This window comes from Lynx rufus, unplaced genomic scaffold (genome assembly GCF_022079265.1).
Source record: "Lynx rufus isolate CCGP_SWC_20201006 ecotype Redwood Valley unplaced genomic scaffold, mLynRuf1.p SCAF_9, whole genome shotgun sequence".
Taxonomy (NCBI): domain Eukaryota; kingdom Metazoa; phylum Chordata; class Mammalia; order Carnivora; family Felidae; genus Lynx; species Lynx rufus.
Window position 1 is genome coordinate 400979 of NW_025814897.1, and position 15377 is coordinate 416355.

Below are 15377 nucleotides of genomic sequence, written 5' to 3' on the forward strand. Positions count from 1 at the left end.
TGACTTTGACTGTAAGGTTTGCCCAGGCACAACTTGGTCCAAATCAAGGTCCAAATCTATTATCAATAATATGCAACTTTCAGACCATTTTCACTTAACCATTCCTTTCCCACTTTCTCCATTTTAAATTGGATTATTTCATTTAAGTATTGAAGACTTTCCTAGATATAATCAGTTTTGGTCTTTGGAAGTTCAGTTTTTATAAAATTATTTCCATGAGCTTACATAAAAATCCAAGAACCTTTCCTCTTACCATTTTCGTAAAAACAGAAAAGATAAATTCCCATGGGTGTTTTATCAGCACAATGCAAAAAAAGAAACAGTTTATATTCATATTTTCTTGTTTGTAGGATTATCACAGATATTAAATGAGCACCATTTCAGGGCTCAAGTATACACCACATGCTCTTGGAATTCATCAAATGACCTGCGCTGCAAGAACAGAATCTGACAGTGTGGTGTTTCTGAAAAACCTAAGATGAAAACATGGCACCTTAATGCCAAAGTCTAGCAACACCATTTAAGGACCAGAAAACAAGCATTTCAGAGATAAGGCCAATCCACTGACATCAGTTTGTACAAAGCAAACACCGATTCACTCATTCACCAAACATTTAATGCTGAATAGTCCTCAGTCACTGTTCACAGACTAGATCCCTGTCCTCGTGGAGATGTGGTTCTCCTGGAGGGAAAGAGGTCCAGACAGCGAGGGGCAAAAAACAAGCAAGCAAGCAAGCAAGCAAGCAAGCAAACATAAGCCCAAATAAGCTGTCCAATATGAGCTCAAATTCTGGTTCAGATGCCTGACAGCCATAAAACGGGAAGGCACCTTGTGCTTTTGAACCTCTGCTTCCTCTTTTACAGACGGAAATCCTAGACCCTACCACACAGGTTTGCTGTGAGGATCAAAGTAGTTCACCACATAAAGCAAGACTGTCATGGTCTTATCTGTGTTTTAAAGTCAGCGAGAGAAGAAAGTTCAAACCTCGTAAATGTGGGACACACCATCAAGGATAGCCTTTGCCTCATCATCTTTCCTGCCCCATGTCTTCTGTCATTTACGCTAACAGCAAACACCAGAAACTATTCAGCAAAATAGGCTAGCTCCACATGATTGCAAAGTCCTGTTAATTGCCCAGCACCAACAGCGTTTGGTCTATCAGGGAATCCAAAAGTTCTTGAAGAAAATGTTGCGTCCACTGTTCTTTCTGACACAGAGGACACCTCCACGTGGGAAAACGTGGGTAATGAAGTCTCTGAGTTGCAAAGTGACTCAGAAAGTCCATTTCTGGATGTGAAGGAGCTGTGGGAATACTTTAACCAAATTTATTTTCTTTATATTTCCTCTTCTCATATGTGTATAAGAGTTACATGTGACCAAATCTATATCTAAGTACAAAGAGCTGTTTCAATAGATACAAAACAAAAACCTAAAGTATAGTTTAACTGACAGCATTTTTTGCTTGTGTTTTGAATGTATATAAAATATCAGGGCAGGGGCGCCTGGGTGGCTCAGTCGGTTAAGCGTCCGACTTCGGCTCAGGTCATGATCTCACGGTCCGTGGGTTTGAGCCCCAAGTCAGGCTCTGTGCTGACAGCTCAGAGCCTGGAGCCTGTTTCAGATTCTGTGTCTCCCTCCTTCTGTCTCCTCCCCCGCTCATGCTCTCTCTCTTCTCAAAAAAAAAATAAATAAATAAATAAACGTTAAAAAAAATTAAAATAAAATATCAGGGCAGGCTTCACAATTGATAGAACTTTAGATTCAATGAAATATGGTGCCTGGAACATCAAAGGAGCTTAAACAAGTATTTACTGAAAGAGAGTAATGCATTCTGCAAAATGGAATACAATGTCTGGCCCTGAATGCCCTCCAAGAAAAGATGTTCTGCAGAAAACTTTGCCCTGGGCAGTAGTGGGGATTCTCACTGTGTCCAGGGATCAGCTTTGAAGTCACCACGGCAAGCCACCCTTCAACCCTTCAATGCACAATTCTTCCTCAAAGAAGTCAACATAGTAGCAACAGACCCGAGTTTTATCTGTAACAGTTTAAGTACCTAAAAGAATTTTAGGCTTTATAAATCATGTCATTTCCAATTATTGTAACTTTCAAGATGATTTTGTTGGAAATCCCCACAAAGAAAACTCTTCCGAGTTTTGTGTGAAGGTTTTGTGCTACAAACCAGAGGTACTGGAATTTGAAAATGAAATCAGCCTTGAATAGGCATCGGTCTTCACATGGCTATCCACATTGTCACTGCCTTCCGGTAACACACACTTTCAGATGAATACCACGGAAAATGCCTTTAAAAATCATGCACATCATGCATTGAAATCCTCACTTTCACACCTCACACTGGAGGTCAGTTTTTCCGATACAGCCTGCGTTACCGCACAAAAGCAACTTCATCCACATGACAGGCAGAAATGAAGCCGAAAAGAAAGCTTCCTCTCTTGTGATCTTGGAAGAGCCATCATCAGTTTATGTACCGTCTGGTAAAATTAGTAAGTAATCTACAGATTATGTATGGAGTTTTTGTATATTCACGATTTTCCTTTGGTGACAAAGATGGGCTGTGTTTTAAAACCTAGTTTCCCTGTTTACCTGCAAAAGTGATAAAATAGAGTTTCCTACTCCTTCCTTTCTTCCTTCCTCTTTCTGTCAACTACTAAGTGTGCAATCTTTAGCAAGTCACTTACCCTCTCTGCTGTGGTGCTTTCTTCTTTCCTATCAGGGATTATAACAGTGCATACCTCATAGGCTTGTTAAATAAGTATTAAATCAGGTAGAAGGTATGCAGCACTTAGAAGAGAGCCTAGCACTTAGAAGCCCCTCATAATTTTTTATTATTTTTATCTTTATTAATTTTATTATTGCTACACATAGTCATGTAAGGCCAAGGTCGAAATAAATGAATAAATAGATTCCTAAGTTAGTGAAAGAGGAAGTGGAGTATAAAGCTTGATCTTTAAAGATGATGATTTCAATAGAAAGACAAGGCAAAGGTGAACATACGTGTCACTGCTCATCACAACCTTCCTTCCTGCCTCCTCCCCTCACCCAGAGTACAACCCAATGTCAGGAGCATGGGACAGCAATCTTGTTTCAGGGGATCAGAGCCCACCTGTGCTCTCTCAAGTACCCATGAGAAGACGGAGAAGAAGAAATGACGAGGGTGCTCTCCAGGAGCACATGTCACCACATACCCCACCGAGCAACCTCACAGCCTTCTGCCCGCGTGAGCCAGCCTGCACTCCCTAAGATGTGCTGCCTGTTCAACCCACAGCGACTTACCAGCCGTGTAACTGCCTCAACATCGCTTAACATGTCTACATTTCTGCACTGTCTTTTATAAAAGGGACATTAAAAATAGCCAGGTGACCACTCTGAAGAGGAAACTATATTTGCATGATAGCAAGAAAAGGGCCTGCTCCAAGGTAGGTATTCAAAACTGTTAGTTCCCCCCAAATATATGTAAATATTTTCGATGCCTCCTCTACTGAAGCAGCACTGGCACTACACTGTCAATGATTTTGGTTAACATCATTTCTCCCCTTCGTCCTGGCTGAGCTACCCGAATCAGGTAGAGAACAGTTGCCATCATGTATGTTCTGCTCCCTGTAACACTCAGTCCTGAATGCTTGCTGCCAACAGACGTTCTGTAAGAAATGAGTCAATCAGTTCCGAGGGTTGAAGGGTCTTGAACGGCATGCCAACTTTAGACGCCAAAGTTTAACTGGAATTTGGCATTTGGATGAGCACTTCTCCCTGGACTGAAAGCAGAAGAAGATTCCTAAACAAAGAGCAATCACAAGTGGTAATTTTATCCAACTGGATCCAATGATATTTCGCATGTTTTATAAAGGAGTGAGAAACACAAGAATGGACTCAAGAAAATGTTTTCATTTTATGATCTACTCTCTAGGAGCAAAGATGAATTGCCTTATGAAGTCACTTCTTACAACACAAGGGACAAAACTGTCTAGAAAAAAAACGATGCAATGTCTTCCTAGAGGTAACATTCTGTTACAGAATAAATGTGGGCCTTTCGGTACATCTGGCAATAACTCCACAAGCTACAAAGCTGACCCCCTAAAAAAACATGTTCATGATCATAATTTGTTATCAGCGGATGTTGATTACTTCAAGCCAGAGGACATTTGGAAACAAAATGGGTAGTTTCTGTTGTGCAAAACAGATCTCCAAAGTGGTCAACTAGAAAAGACCCACAGTAAATCCAACAGGCTGGGGCAGATGTCCACTCCTCAATGCAGGGGAAGCAAATCCGAAGGTGATTTTTACATTTCCTTCTCCCCTGCTAGCAGCTCCCAAACTGCAAACCCTTAACCAAAGTCCAGGTCTTGCTTTATGGGTTTTCTGAAAGGTCATACTAGATAATAGGATTCTCTATGACATCTAAACCACTACATACGAATCCCTTTTTATGATATCCATATTTAAAGAGATCCTATCAGCAAAGGAACACTAACTTTGTATATACAACATTACATTAATACAGAATAAACAATGCTTTTACATGAAAGAAAAACCATAGTTCTTTCAAGCTACACATGACATAACAGGAATCAAGATACATTATGAGTGCATTTCCATTGTGTATATTTTTATTTTAAAACTTATGCACTCAAGTATCTTGTTCCTAGTTCATTTGTATCTTGGTATATTTCCTCTTATCTTTAATGTTCTGCAATTTCAACATGGTATGTTGAAATGGGTTTAGTTTTGTGCATTGCCCTAACATTGTTGTACTTCAATTCATCATTTCTGGAAAATTATCACCCCTTATCTATTCAAATGTTGCCTCTCCGTTGTTGTCTGTATTCTCTCCTTCTGAGCCTCCTCCCTTCTCGCTCCATAACTCACCAATGTTTATATTTATCATTTAGTTCTGTCTCTGGACCCTGGGTATTATCATCAATTATGCTATGATTAATCTGCATTTTAACCCTTCCAGTGAGTTTTTTATTTCAAAACTATATTTTTATGTATAGACTTTCTATTTGTTTTTAAAAAAATAAGTCTTTTATTTTCTTAGGGTATGATTTCTTCTTATACGCTGTCAACATTTTATACCCACCCATTTTCCATCTCTTTCATGTTGTTGTATTATGTCAAGTCTTTAAGTTTAAACACTGCTGTCATGCCTTACGCTGACTCTGCCTCATGGACAGTATCATCTGCTCACGCTCAGTCTTGGTTGATGGTTTCCCTGGGTGTTTGGTCATGTATTTCAGGGAGCATTTTCTCAGCGGGCTTGCTGTTTTCTTGAAAGTCCTTGGCACTCTAGGTGGTTGGTTCCAGCTTTCAGGATGGTTTTGGGTTTTACTCCTTGAGGAGCCCCAGGGCTATTTTTCTACTTGAAGATTTCTAGGTCAGCAGGTGGTGTGCAAAACAAAAACAAAAACTCACATGACATGCAGGCTAAAAGAACACAATTCTTAGGGGAAGATTTCTTTGCCTCTCACTAATAACGTTTCTTGTTCTCACTCTGTGCTGGTGGCATTTTTCCAGCCTAACCGTTCATTACAGTAACGGTCCTGGGTTCATGCAGGAGGCAGGCATGTCTCAGTCCCAGCTCTGCGCCTTATCTGGGACCAAGGCCTTCACTTCATCTCCGTCCATGCAGACAGACGTCAAACTCCACCTTCTGTGTTCACACAGAATCCCTGGGGCAGCCACGGCATCCGTTCATACACAGGCTACCCTCTGACTTTCAACTTCTCTGCTTCAGGTACATGGTAATAATCCTTTCTCATTGACTGACTGGCTGATTGCAAAATTAGTTACTGTTTTAAAATCATGTCAAATATTTTATCCAGTATTACTAAGTGTTTGTAATCATGAGCTTTTTAGATGATCTCAGTCTACTGCATTGCTTTAGTGTATGAATACTTTACTGTTTAATTATTCACAATCATTTAACCAATTAGTCCTTCCAAAGCAGAAGTTTAGTGGAACTGTATTTCAGATCCTGAGTAGTTAGAAACCCTTCACATTATTTTTTACGTCCAGGATTCTTCCCCTTGTTTAGAAGTAACGGACTAGAGAGACATATTTTTAAATTCTAAATGAAATAACTCTCTGAAATACCTCCTGGGATCCTGGAAGGACATGGACCATTTCCTCCTAATCACCATTACAAACTGATCAAAATACAGTATATTAATTGATTTGTGAGAAAACTTGGGGGAAAAAAAAGGGAAACGATCTTTTTTTTTTTCTAAACACCATTTGAATGTTACCACTTATACTGTTAAGTCCTGAAAATCTGTAACTGCTCTCAAACGAGATGATTTGCCATACTCCTCAGGAATAGAAGCCTCATGATATAAATAATGTAACATAAAAATCTTTCTACATATACAAACTATGAAACAGAATATTTAGCAAAAGTCATAGAATTTATCCCACAGAAATGACAACTTGCAATGATTTGTGATCTCATAAAGGAAAAATCTCGATGATTTGAGAAAACGGTGAGGCCCAATCCACAGTGCCTCTTTCACAAATAGTAAGCCTCCCACTCTAGGAAAAGACATGAAATTGTTTAAATCAAAGTCAAAAGTGTAAGGAAGGGCTTATTTCTATTCTCCACCAGAAGGAAGCAGTCTTCTACAGCTTGATCTCATACATCATAGGTGGGGAATGCTGTTGTTGATTAAATTTCTACTTACTAGATTATTCCACTGGAAAAACAGAGTAAGCAGTGATGAACACTATAATATATTTATATAATATAGTTATATATAACATAAAGAATCTTGGGAAATAATAGATTTAGACAAAAGCCAAGTCTTACTCCAGAATATGGTTCACTCTTAAATTCATCATACTATCTTCAGCATGATACAGGGGATGTTCGTTACGAATTGAAGCAATTAAAATGTGTCATCTGTCTACTGCCCTGGTCTATGCATTTCGTCGTCTGAGATTCCTGAACTAAGAGAGAAAAATACTTACTGTCTAGATAGTAGGTGATGTTAAGAAGTAGACAAATCAGTAAGGCAGGGGGATCACATTTGCATAAAGCATTGGAGAAAGTTTACACGACAACTTGGAACCAGTGTCTCTCACCACTAATTTACAACCACAAGTTTTTAAAATCAAATTATTTTTCTCACAGACATAGTAACAAGTGACTGACTATAGAATGATCAGTTGAAAAAATTTAAATTTTGTCTATAGGACAGTCTAATTTTTAAAAAGCAATGTAGCTTTCTAAAGTTGTTTAAGTTAGCTTCAGACAACATTACTAAATATATAACCCTCAGGCTTAGTAGATCTCAAGTCTAAGCCAATTAAAAAAAAAAATCACTTACGTTTTAAACATATACCCTGAAAGCAAATTTGAAAACAGCTGTATTCAGAATATCCAGGATCGATTTGTTCTTCCTGGTTGTTTTTCTTGGCATAGATCCCCATGCTCCTCATAGTGTGGTCCATGGACCAGGAGCCTCAACACATCTCAGAGATCGCTGTTAATGCAGAATATCGGGCTGCGCGTAGGCCCTATTGGAGTTACCGTCTGCATTTGAACAAGATTCCCAGGAAATCCGTATGTCCATTAAAGCATGAGAGACACTGTGCTGTAAGACACAGAAGTGTTTTCTAATTTAAAGTCAAGGACAAGACTTCATTGGGGACGATGAAAATGTTCCTGGTGTTTCTTCACAGCTCTGTAGATGCATTAACCACTGACCTGTACAATGTAAACGAGTGAATTCCATGGTATGTGAAATAGATCTTAATTTTTGGAGAAGGAAAAAAGATAATAGTAAATGCTTTCAAATTGTACAGGACATAGACGAACGGTACCAGTTCCAACTTACTTCTTTTATCTTGGGAAAAATCAGATGCACCGTTTCCGAGGGCTCACCTCTCCTGAGAAAGGAAAGGGCACCAGGCCTGGGCTCTGGGCGGACCTGACCAAGACTGAAAGGACACCGGTCCATAACAGGGGTTTGCCAGGAGCCTGCCCCCACGACCCCACCCCCGACTCCACCCCCACGACCCACCCCCACCCCCAGCACACACACAGCTCTCCCGGAACCCGGGAACCGCGTGCGGAAAGAAAGTGACGCTTCAGGAAGCCACACTAACCAGAAGGAGCCAAGCGACAGGGGCAGAAACGCTATCTGGGCCGCAAGTGCGCTCGGGGTGGCTGGGGAGGGAGGGAGGGCTTGGCCCTCATTCCACTCCCCTCCCCCCAGAAAAACCTCCAGTTTCTTAAGTACAATCCCCTCGTTACTCAGAGCTGGCTGCAGACGACCTCGACCCCCTCGCCGGGGCCGCGACCGCGGACGAGTCTCCCGCGCCGCACGTCCGCGCCCTTGCGCGCCCTCCGTGGGAGCCGGGTGCCAAAGGGTCGGGGAGAGCCCGCGGGTCGGTGCCCTAGAGTCGGGCGCTGGACGACCCGGGGAAAGGAGGGGCAGGGCCGGGCGGGTCCACTCCTGCAGGGATACCTTCCAACTTGTGCTCGACCGGCAGCCTGCTGACCGAGCTGGCCGCGAGCAGGGCAGGGGCGGGCAGGGACCCCGCAGATCCCAAGAGTTCTGGCATCGCCCCGCGGACCGAGTCTAGCGGCCGCGAATCTACCCCGGTCCCCCGTCCAGACCGTGACCCGCCCGACAGGGCGCCCCGGGGTCGCGCTCCTCCCCCAGTCCCGCCGACATGCCCACGAGCGATCACCGGGGACACACAGCGACGCGCCCTCCCCCCGCCCGCCCGTGGCGACCCCTGCCCGTACTCACACGACGGGTGGTAGCTCCCCCTTGCCCCCCCCCCGCACTCACTCGCAGCGGTGGTCTCCCCCCCCACCCTCCTCCCGCACTCACTCTCATTGGTGGTAGCCCCCTTCGATGCCCCCCGCACCCCTGACCCCGCACTCACCCGCAGCTGTCGTAGGCCCCCCCGCACCCGCAACCCCCCAGACAGCCCCCCAGCACTCACCCGCAGCGGTGGTAACACCCCGCACTCCTACATCCCCCGCACTCACAGGAGAGGCGGTAGCCACCCCCCGCACCCCTCGCCCCCCCCCAGCACTCACCCGCAGCGGTGGTAACCCGGCTCCGGCCGCGGGGGCTGAGCCCCGCCGCCGTCCCCCGGCCCCGCGTCCAGCAGCAGGTAGTCCCGGCTCTCCTGGCGCCGTGCACCGACCCCAGCCGCCCTCCGGGGAGACCCGGCCCTCCGGGGCGCGAACGCGGGGCTCCGGTTCATGGCCGGCCCGGGACCCGCTGGCCGGGGCGCCGCGGGGACCAAGTGCAGGGGGGGCGTGCGGGCTGCGCGGCTCCGAGCTCCGCCAGCGGCTCCAGGCCGGCCTGGGGGCGAGTCAGCACTGGGGGCGCAGCGGGGGCCCCGCCCGGAGCGCGGCCGGAGAGGGGGCCCCGCGGTGGGGGGGGGGGGAAGGTAGGGGGGGCGGAGCGAGCAGAGGCGGGCGCGGGGCCCGACCCACGAGTTACCATGCCGACCGGACGCCCGCCCCCCCTCCCCCCCCCGCCCTGCGCCCGCGTCCTCCCGGCCGCCCCCTCCTTTAAAGGGATCGAACCCGGCTCTTGGAGAGGGTTGGGGCGGGACAGCCGCGTGCTCCTGCCGTCTGCTTTCCTTCATTCGTTCCTCCCTCCCTCCTTCATTCCCTCCTTCTTCCCTCCTTCATTCGTTCCTCTCTCCCTCCTTCCCTTCCCTTTCCTTCCTTCCGTCTCTTCTTTCCCCCTTCTTTCTTTCTTTGGCTTTTTCTTTCTTTCCTTGTTTCTTTCTCTTTTTTTTTTCTTTCCTTCCTTCCTTCCTTCCTTCCTTCCTTCCTTCCTTCCTTCCTTCCTTCCTTCCTTCCTTCCTTCCTTCCTTCCTTCCTTCCTTCCTTTCTCTCTCTTTCTCCCCCCTAAAAGTCCGCTTATTTAGAAATCATACATATTGACAACTTTCTAGAAGTTCCTTTAGGTAAGTTTCTTGCAGAACCAAAGGAACTTTTTTTTTTTTTTTAAAGGACAAGACCCTCTCCTTTCTCCAGATTGTCTTCATTTTCTTAAAGCATTTTCTCTCCCATTCCCAACCCCTGGAGTTACTGCAACGCTTTACTTTAAAATGAACAACGTTCCATGTTCCCAACACCAGATGTGCACAGTTCCTGAGCAAACCAACAAAAATAGGCAGGCATTTTCTGATGATACGATAAAGAGGACAACAAGCTGCTTACTTCAGAGAAAACCTTTCCTTCCATCACTGCAAATGCTGAAATTATTTCTCTGCCAGATGTTCCCCACATTTCTAAACTGTTTTTAATGTTAAGACTGAGTTTTAAATTCTGATTTAATCTTCACAGATGTGAGAAAGCTTCTCAGTAAGGATGAATCTGTATCTGTAGTAGTTCAAGCAGTAGTCAATTAGGAATCCATCGACTCATTCATTCAATGAGTATTTAATCAATGGCAGCTGTGTGTCAAGCACCATTTTAGGATTCAGAGGTAAATTTGCCTGATAAGGGCCCTATCTGCCTTCAAAGAGCTTTCATGGAAGAAAAGGACACAGAGTAAACAGGCAAATGAAAAGTACCAGACAAAGCCTACAATGAAAATAAGGTTGATGTGATACTAACTGGGACTATTTCAGCTTAGATGGTTAAAAGAGACCTCTTAGAGGAGGTGCCAGTTAGGTGAAGAGACCTGGGGAGGAGCCGGACTTGAAAAGATCAGAAGCCCATTACAATTGGATTGAAGACAGCCAGACTGTCTGAAATTCCAGAGGAAAGGTACCTTCGCTTCCCACAAACAGGTAAGCAATGCAGTGGATATTGGAAGAGTGAGCAAAAGCAATCAACTTGATCGAGGGGGAAAGATAACAAATTCAGAATATCTGACTCTGCCAGCACACTAGGAACTAAAGCTCAGAGAGGCTGGGAAGCAGTGTCTCTCGAGGGCCTCAGCCTGTGTTTGGCACAGGTATGTGGGACGGATGGATGGACGGACAAAGTGTAGACCAAGAAAATAAGAAAACATTCTTGACCACTAAAAGCACCTTTACCCAGAAAAACTAACCTCTGTCATTCTGAAGTGTATTGTTCCTGATTTAAGAATCTCTTTTTGATCTCTCAACATCTGGAGCCATGATTTAAATTTTTTATTGTTTTCTGGTGATTATACATAGCAATAAGACACTCTGCTTGAAATGTGTTTGTTTATGGTGAATACTATCTGTAAGAATTCAACAGCTTTGATACTTGAATGAATTAGTTAATAAATGTTTAATTTAAATAGCGCCAAGGTAGTCTGCTTAGAAACATCAAGGGTGGGAAACAATTTAGTGGGGGAAGTAATATTCCCATGTTTTCAACCTGACTCAAAGTCTGTGAGTCAAAACGAAGTTGGAGAAGACCGATGTCGTTAGTTGAAGTACTAGTCTTTAACTTAAAAAAAAAAAAAAATTGGGACAGAATTACTTTGCTGTTACAGTTAGTTGAGCTGTTTGTGCCTTTTCTCATCACACTGTTTTTCATTCTCAGGTACCAACCTTCACACTGAAAAAATTATTACCCTAAACTTACAATGTGACATCACATTTATTGTTTTGCAACACAGACATGCTTTTCCCTACTATTTGACAAACACTGACTACTGGACCAGTAAATCCCCATCTTCACAGGTGGAGAAAGGCAGTGCACACAGGATTGGGAGGTTCTGAAGGGCTTCACGAGGGACTAGGAAGAAGTTAACATTAGTAGTCTGATAGCATGGGTTCTTATTTTAACCAATCCCCTAACTGAAAGTTTGTGATTGCAGAGAAGACGTTTGATCTCCTTCTGCTTCATTTATTTATCAGCAAATGGATATATAATTACTGCGGGCTCATCTATCTCTTTCTGTGTGTATGGTTATCTGTGAAGTTTTGTCTCTTCAATTACATTAAAAAAACATGGTGGAACAAGAAGACAAGACAACTTCTCAGCTAATTAACATGTTTTAATCAAGTGCAGCAGTGTTGAGTAGATCTAGACCAGTGAAGAAAATTGGGTGAATGAAAAACAATAGTTCTCAAAGTGAAAACCTGTCGGATGAGTGAAGAATTTAGGATTCTCACAGAGTTAAAAAGTATCATGTAATTTCATGTGTTTATGTAGTATGTTGATGGTATGGAAATAAAACAGAACATTCAGTTGTAACTCCAAGATACGGGGATGAAGGTGGGCTGTGTACCTCTATGGGGGCAGGAGGGATGCATTAAGAAAAGAGTGTCAACTCATTGCATACATCTGCACTGTTTGATTATTGATTAACTTTTTAAAATCTGGCATAATTATTATAACAGTATTTTGACAAGTCACTGGAGGCAAAATGAATAAGAAAAGGGTTGCCCTCTAGAGGGTCACAGGCTAAGAGCCCAAAGGGAAAGAAAACAGAATTGCCTCTGGCATCAGGGACAAAAGGCTGAGAAAACATTATGAGATGCTTAATGACTCGAGAAGAAACTAGGAAGGGGTCACATGGAAGACTTGGGGCGGCTGCAGATTATGAGGTGCTGGGGCTGAGAGGAAGCCACTGACACAGAGCTTTGCTGGGAAATGCAGTTTGGGGTTAGCTGGCCAACTGCTACAAGTAATGGTTGAGTCAGCAATTTATCTGGATAATTTAAGGTATGCAGACCCTGAGTTCTGACTCCTAACTTATGTAGAACCCACAGAGGGAAAAACAAAAACACCCTACAAACTTCAAAACGCCTGATCTTCTATGAGTGAAGGCCTTGTGTAAATTAACGTTTGAGTGAAATAATTACAGGTGCTACATCTCTGAACCTCTGTATCTTAATTTTTAAAGTAACGGATTATAATAACTACGTTTAATATCTCTGCTGCAGGGGTGCCTGGGTGGTTGAGTGCCCAACTTTGGCTCAGGTCATGATCTCGCGGTCTGTGAGTTTGAGCCCCGCGTGGGGCTCTGTGCTGACAGCTCAGAGCCTGGAGCCTGCTTCGGATTCTGTGTCTCCCTCGCTCTGTGCCCCTCCCCCACTCATGCCATGTCTCTCTCTGTAGCTCAAAAATAAACATTTAAAAAAATTAATACCCCTGCTACAGCTAAAACTTTATTAATGTTAGGAACATATGAAATATTAGCAACCTGTTTTTTTTTTTTTGCTTTAATTTGAGCTTAACATAGATGTCCAGAATCCTAACATTACTATATAGGCATTTTTTTATGTTTATTTTTGAGAGAGAAAGAGAGACAGAGAGAGGGAAGGGCAGAGAGAGAGGGGGACAGAGTATCCCAAGCAGGCTCCACACTGACAGCAGCAAGCCCAGTGTGGGGCTTGAACTCACAAACCATGAGATCATGACCTGAGCCGAAGTCGGAGGCTTAACCGACTGAGCCACTCAGGTGCCCCATATGGTATTTTTTTTAAATAAAGGATGAAGTTTTTTTCTTTAGTGTTTACTTATTTTTAAAGCAAAAGAGAGAGCATACAGGAGGTGGCAGGGGACAGAGACAGAGGGAGAGAGAGAGAATCCCAAGCAGGCTCTGCACTGTCAGCACAGAGCCTGATTCTGGGCTTGATCCCATGACTGTAGATCATGACATGAGCCAAGATCAGGAGTCGGACGCCTAACCAACTGAGTCAGCCAGGTGCCCCCAATGGGTATTTTGTAAGCACTTGTGATTACCATGGTTTCACTTAGAACAAGTCATGTTGGACTAAATTAACTTTCTCTGGTAGAATTTTTGGAATGCTTTCAGTAAACTATTGAACAAGGACATCGTGTAATATATTTGGCACCAAAATTTAAAAATGTGAGCCAGGTAACAGAGGAGTGGTTCATAGTCAGGTGACTGTTGAGAAGACTGCTGATTTATGGGTCAGTGTCACCCAGGTTCTGTAAATAAGGATGTATTAAGAACGTATGGAGCTCCTTTACAGGTAGTTATTTTCCTATCACTGGAAGTATTCAAATACAGCCTGGACCTCAATTTTCTACATATGCTAAGTGTATGCTGAAGTTAATGAATGCCAACTGTGGTAAATTAAAGAAACACTAAAACAAAAAAAAAACACTAAAATCCTTTAAGAAAAAGTACAAAATTTAAAAATCACTTTCATGGATCCAAAATTTACAGTTGATAAAATTCTAATATCTACTCCTAATGTATGTTTAAAATAAAAAACTTTGGGGGCGCCTGGGTGGCTCAGTCGGTTGAGCGTCCGACTTCAGCTCAGGTCACGATCTCGCGGTCGGTGAGTTCGAGCCCCGCGTCGGGCTCTGGGCTGATGGCTCAGAGCCTGGAGCCTGCTTCCGATTCTGTGTCTCCCTCTCTCTCTGCCCCTCCTCCGTTCATGCTCTGTCTCTCTCTGTCTCAAAAATAAATGTTAAAAAAAAAAAAACAAAAAAAACCCAAAAAACTTTGTACACTAAGAGTAACAGACACATCATTACCATGGTGAAGAATACCTATTTCAGATAAAACCTACAGGAAGATATACTAGAGATGCTCCCATCAACATAAGGAATAAGATAAAGATCTGACTGTACATTACTGTTACTCATTAACTAGGAACTTCTACAATATGATAAATATAATGTGATAAATAAATAAGATAAAAGGTTTTAAGACAAATATAAACCTATTAGTTGGCAGATGATGTAATTGTCTGTTAAAAAAATTAAGATTTTTAACTGAAAACTATTAAAACTGAGAAATAAGAAATGTGTTTGGAACAATGTTAGAGAATAAAGGAAAACAGAAAATTCAGTGGTTTTCCTAATGCTAGCAATAGCCAGTCAAAACATAGTAAAGGCTACATAATATAAAATAAATAGAAATAAATTTAACCAAGAATTACAAAACCCATGTAAAGAAAATTGTAAAGCTTTAAAAAAAAAATGAGTCAAAGTGTACATAAATTATACATTTTACTGATACTTGGATGGGACTGGAATTAAGTTTGTAGATGACTTTAGGATGTAGTATTTTCAGTATTTCCCCTCTGTGGATGGGTTTTCTCTCATTTATTTTTTCTAAGAATAAATGTGACGAGGCAAGTAAATTCATTTTTAAAAAGCAATGAAAGGAACTTGCTGTATAAAACATTAAATGATTTGGTAAAGCCACAATAAATAGCTTGGTATTCACAAAATAGAAACATTAAAAGACTAGAATAGAAAGTTCAGTCAAAGACTTCAGGATACAAAAGATTTTATAGTATGATGTAGAAGCTATCTTAACTCACTGGGGGAAATGAATCCATATTGAATTAAGGAAATTTCTGTCTCCATCTCTGCCGTAAAAGAAATGGGATCCAGGGGTGCCTGGGAGACTCACTTGTTGAGCGTCCAAGTCTTGATCTCGGGTCAGGTCACGACCTCGCAGTTGATGATTTCAAG

At 42.9% G+C, this 15377-nt stretch overlaps 1 protein-coding gene and 1 long non-coding RNA gene across 8 annotated transcripts in view; one reads left to right on the plus strand and one right to left on the minus strand.

Annotated features, from left to right (window-relative positions):
* Positions 1-9604, minus strand: part of TRPC6 (transient receptor potential cation channel subfamily C member 6) — a 130357-nt gene extending 120753 nt beyond the window's left edge. For 5 of the 7 annotated variants that reach the window (XM_047070377.1, XM_047070381.1, XM_047070379.1 and 2 more), the window contains exon 1: positions 9066-9604. In XM_047070377.1, coding sequence (XP_046926333.1) covers positions 9066-9235 — 170 coding nt within the window. In that variant the 5' untranslated portion in view covers positions 9236-9604. Of the gene's footprint in view, positions 1-7338; positions 7466-9065 lie in introns of those variants that run through there. The other 2 variants (XM_047070375.1, XM_047070376.1) reach the window with 2 other exon arrangements.
* Positions 4203-7506, plus strand: LOC124504817 (uncharacterized). Its single transcript, XR_006960519.1, has 3 exons — positions 4203-4289; positions 5531-5750; positions 7434-7506. It is a non-coding gene; the product is annotated as an uncharacterized LOC124504817 (long non-coding RNA).
* Positions 9605-15377: the final 5773 nt, after the last annotated feature.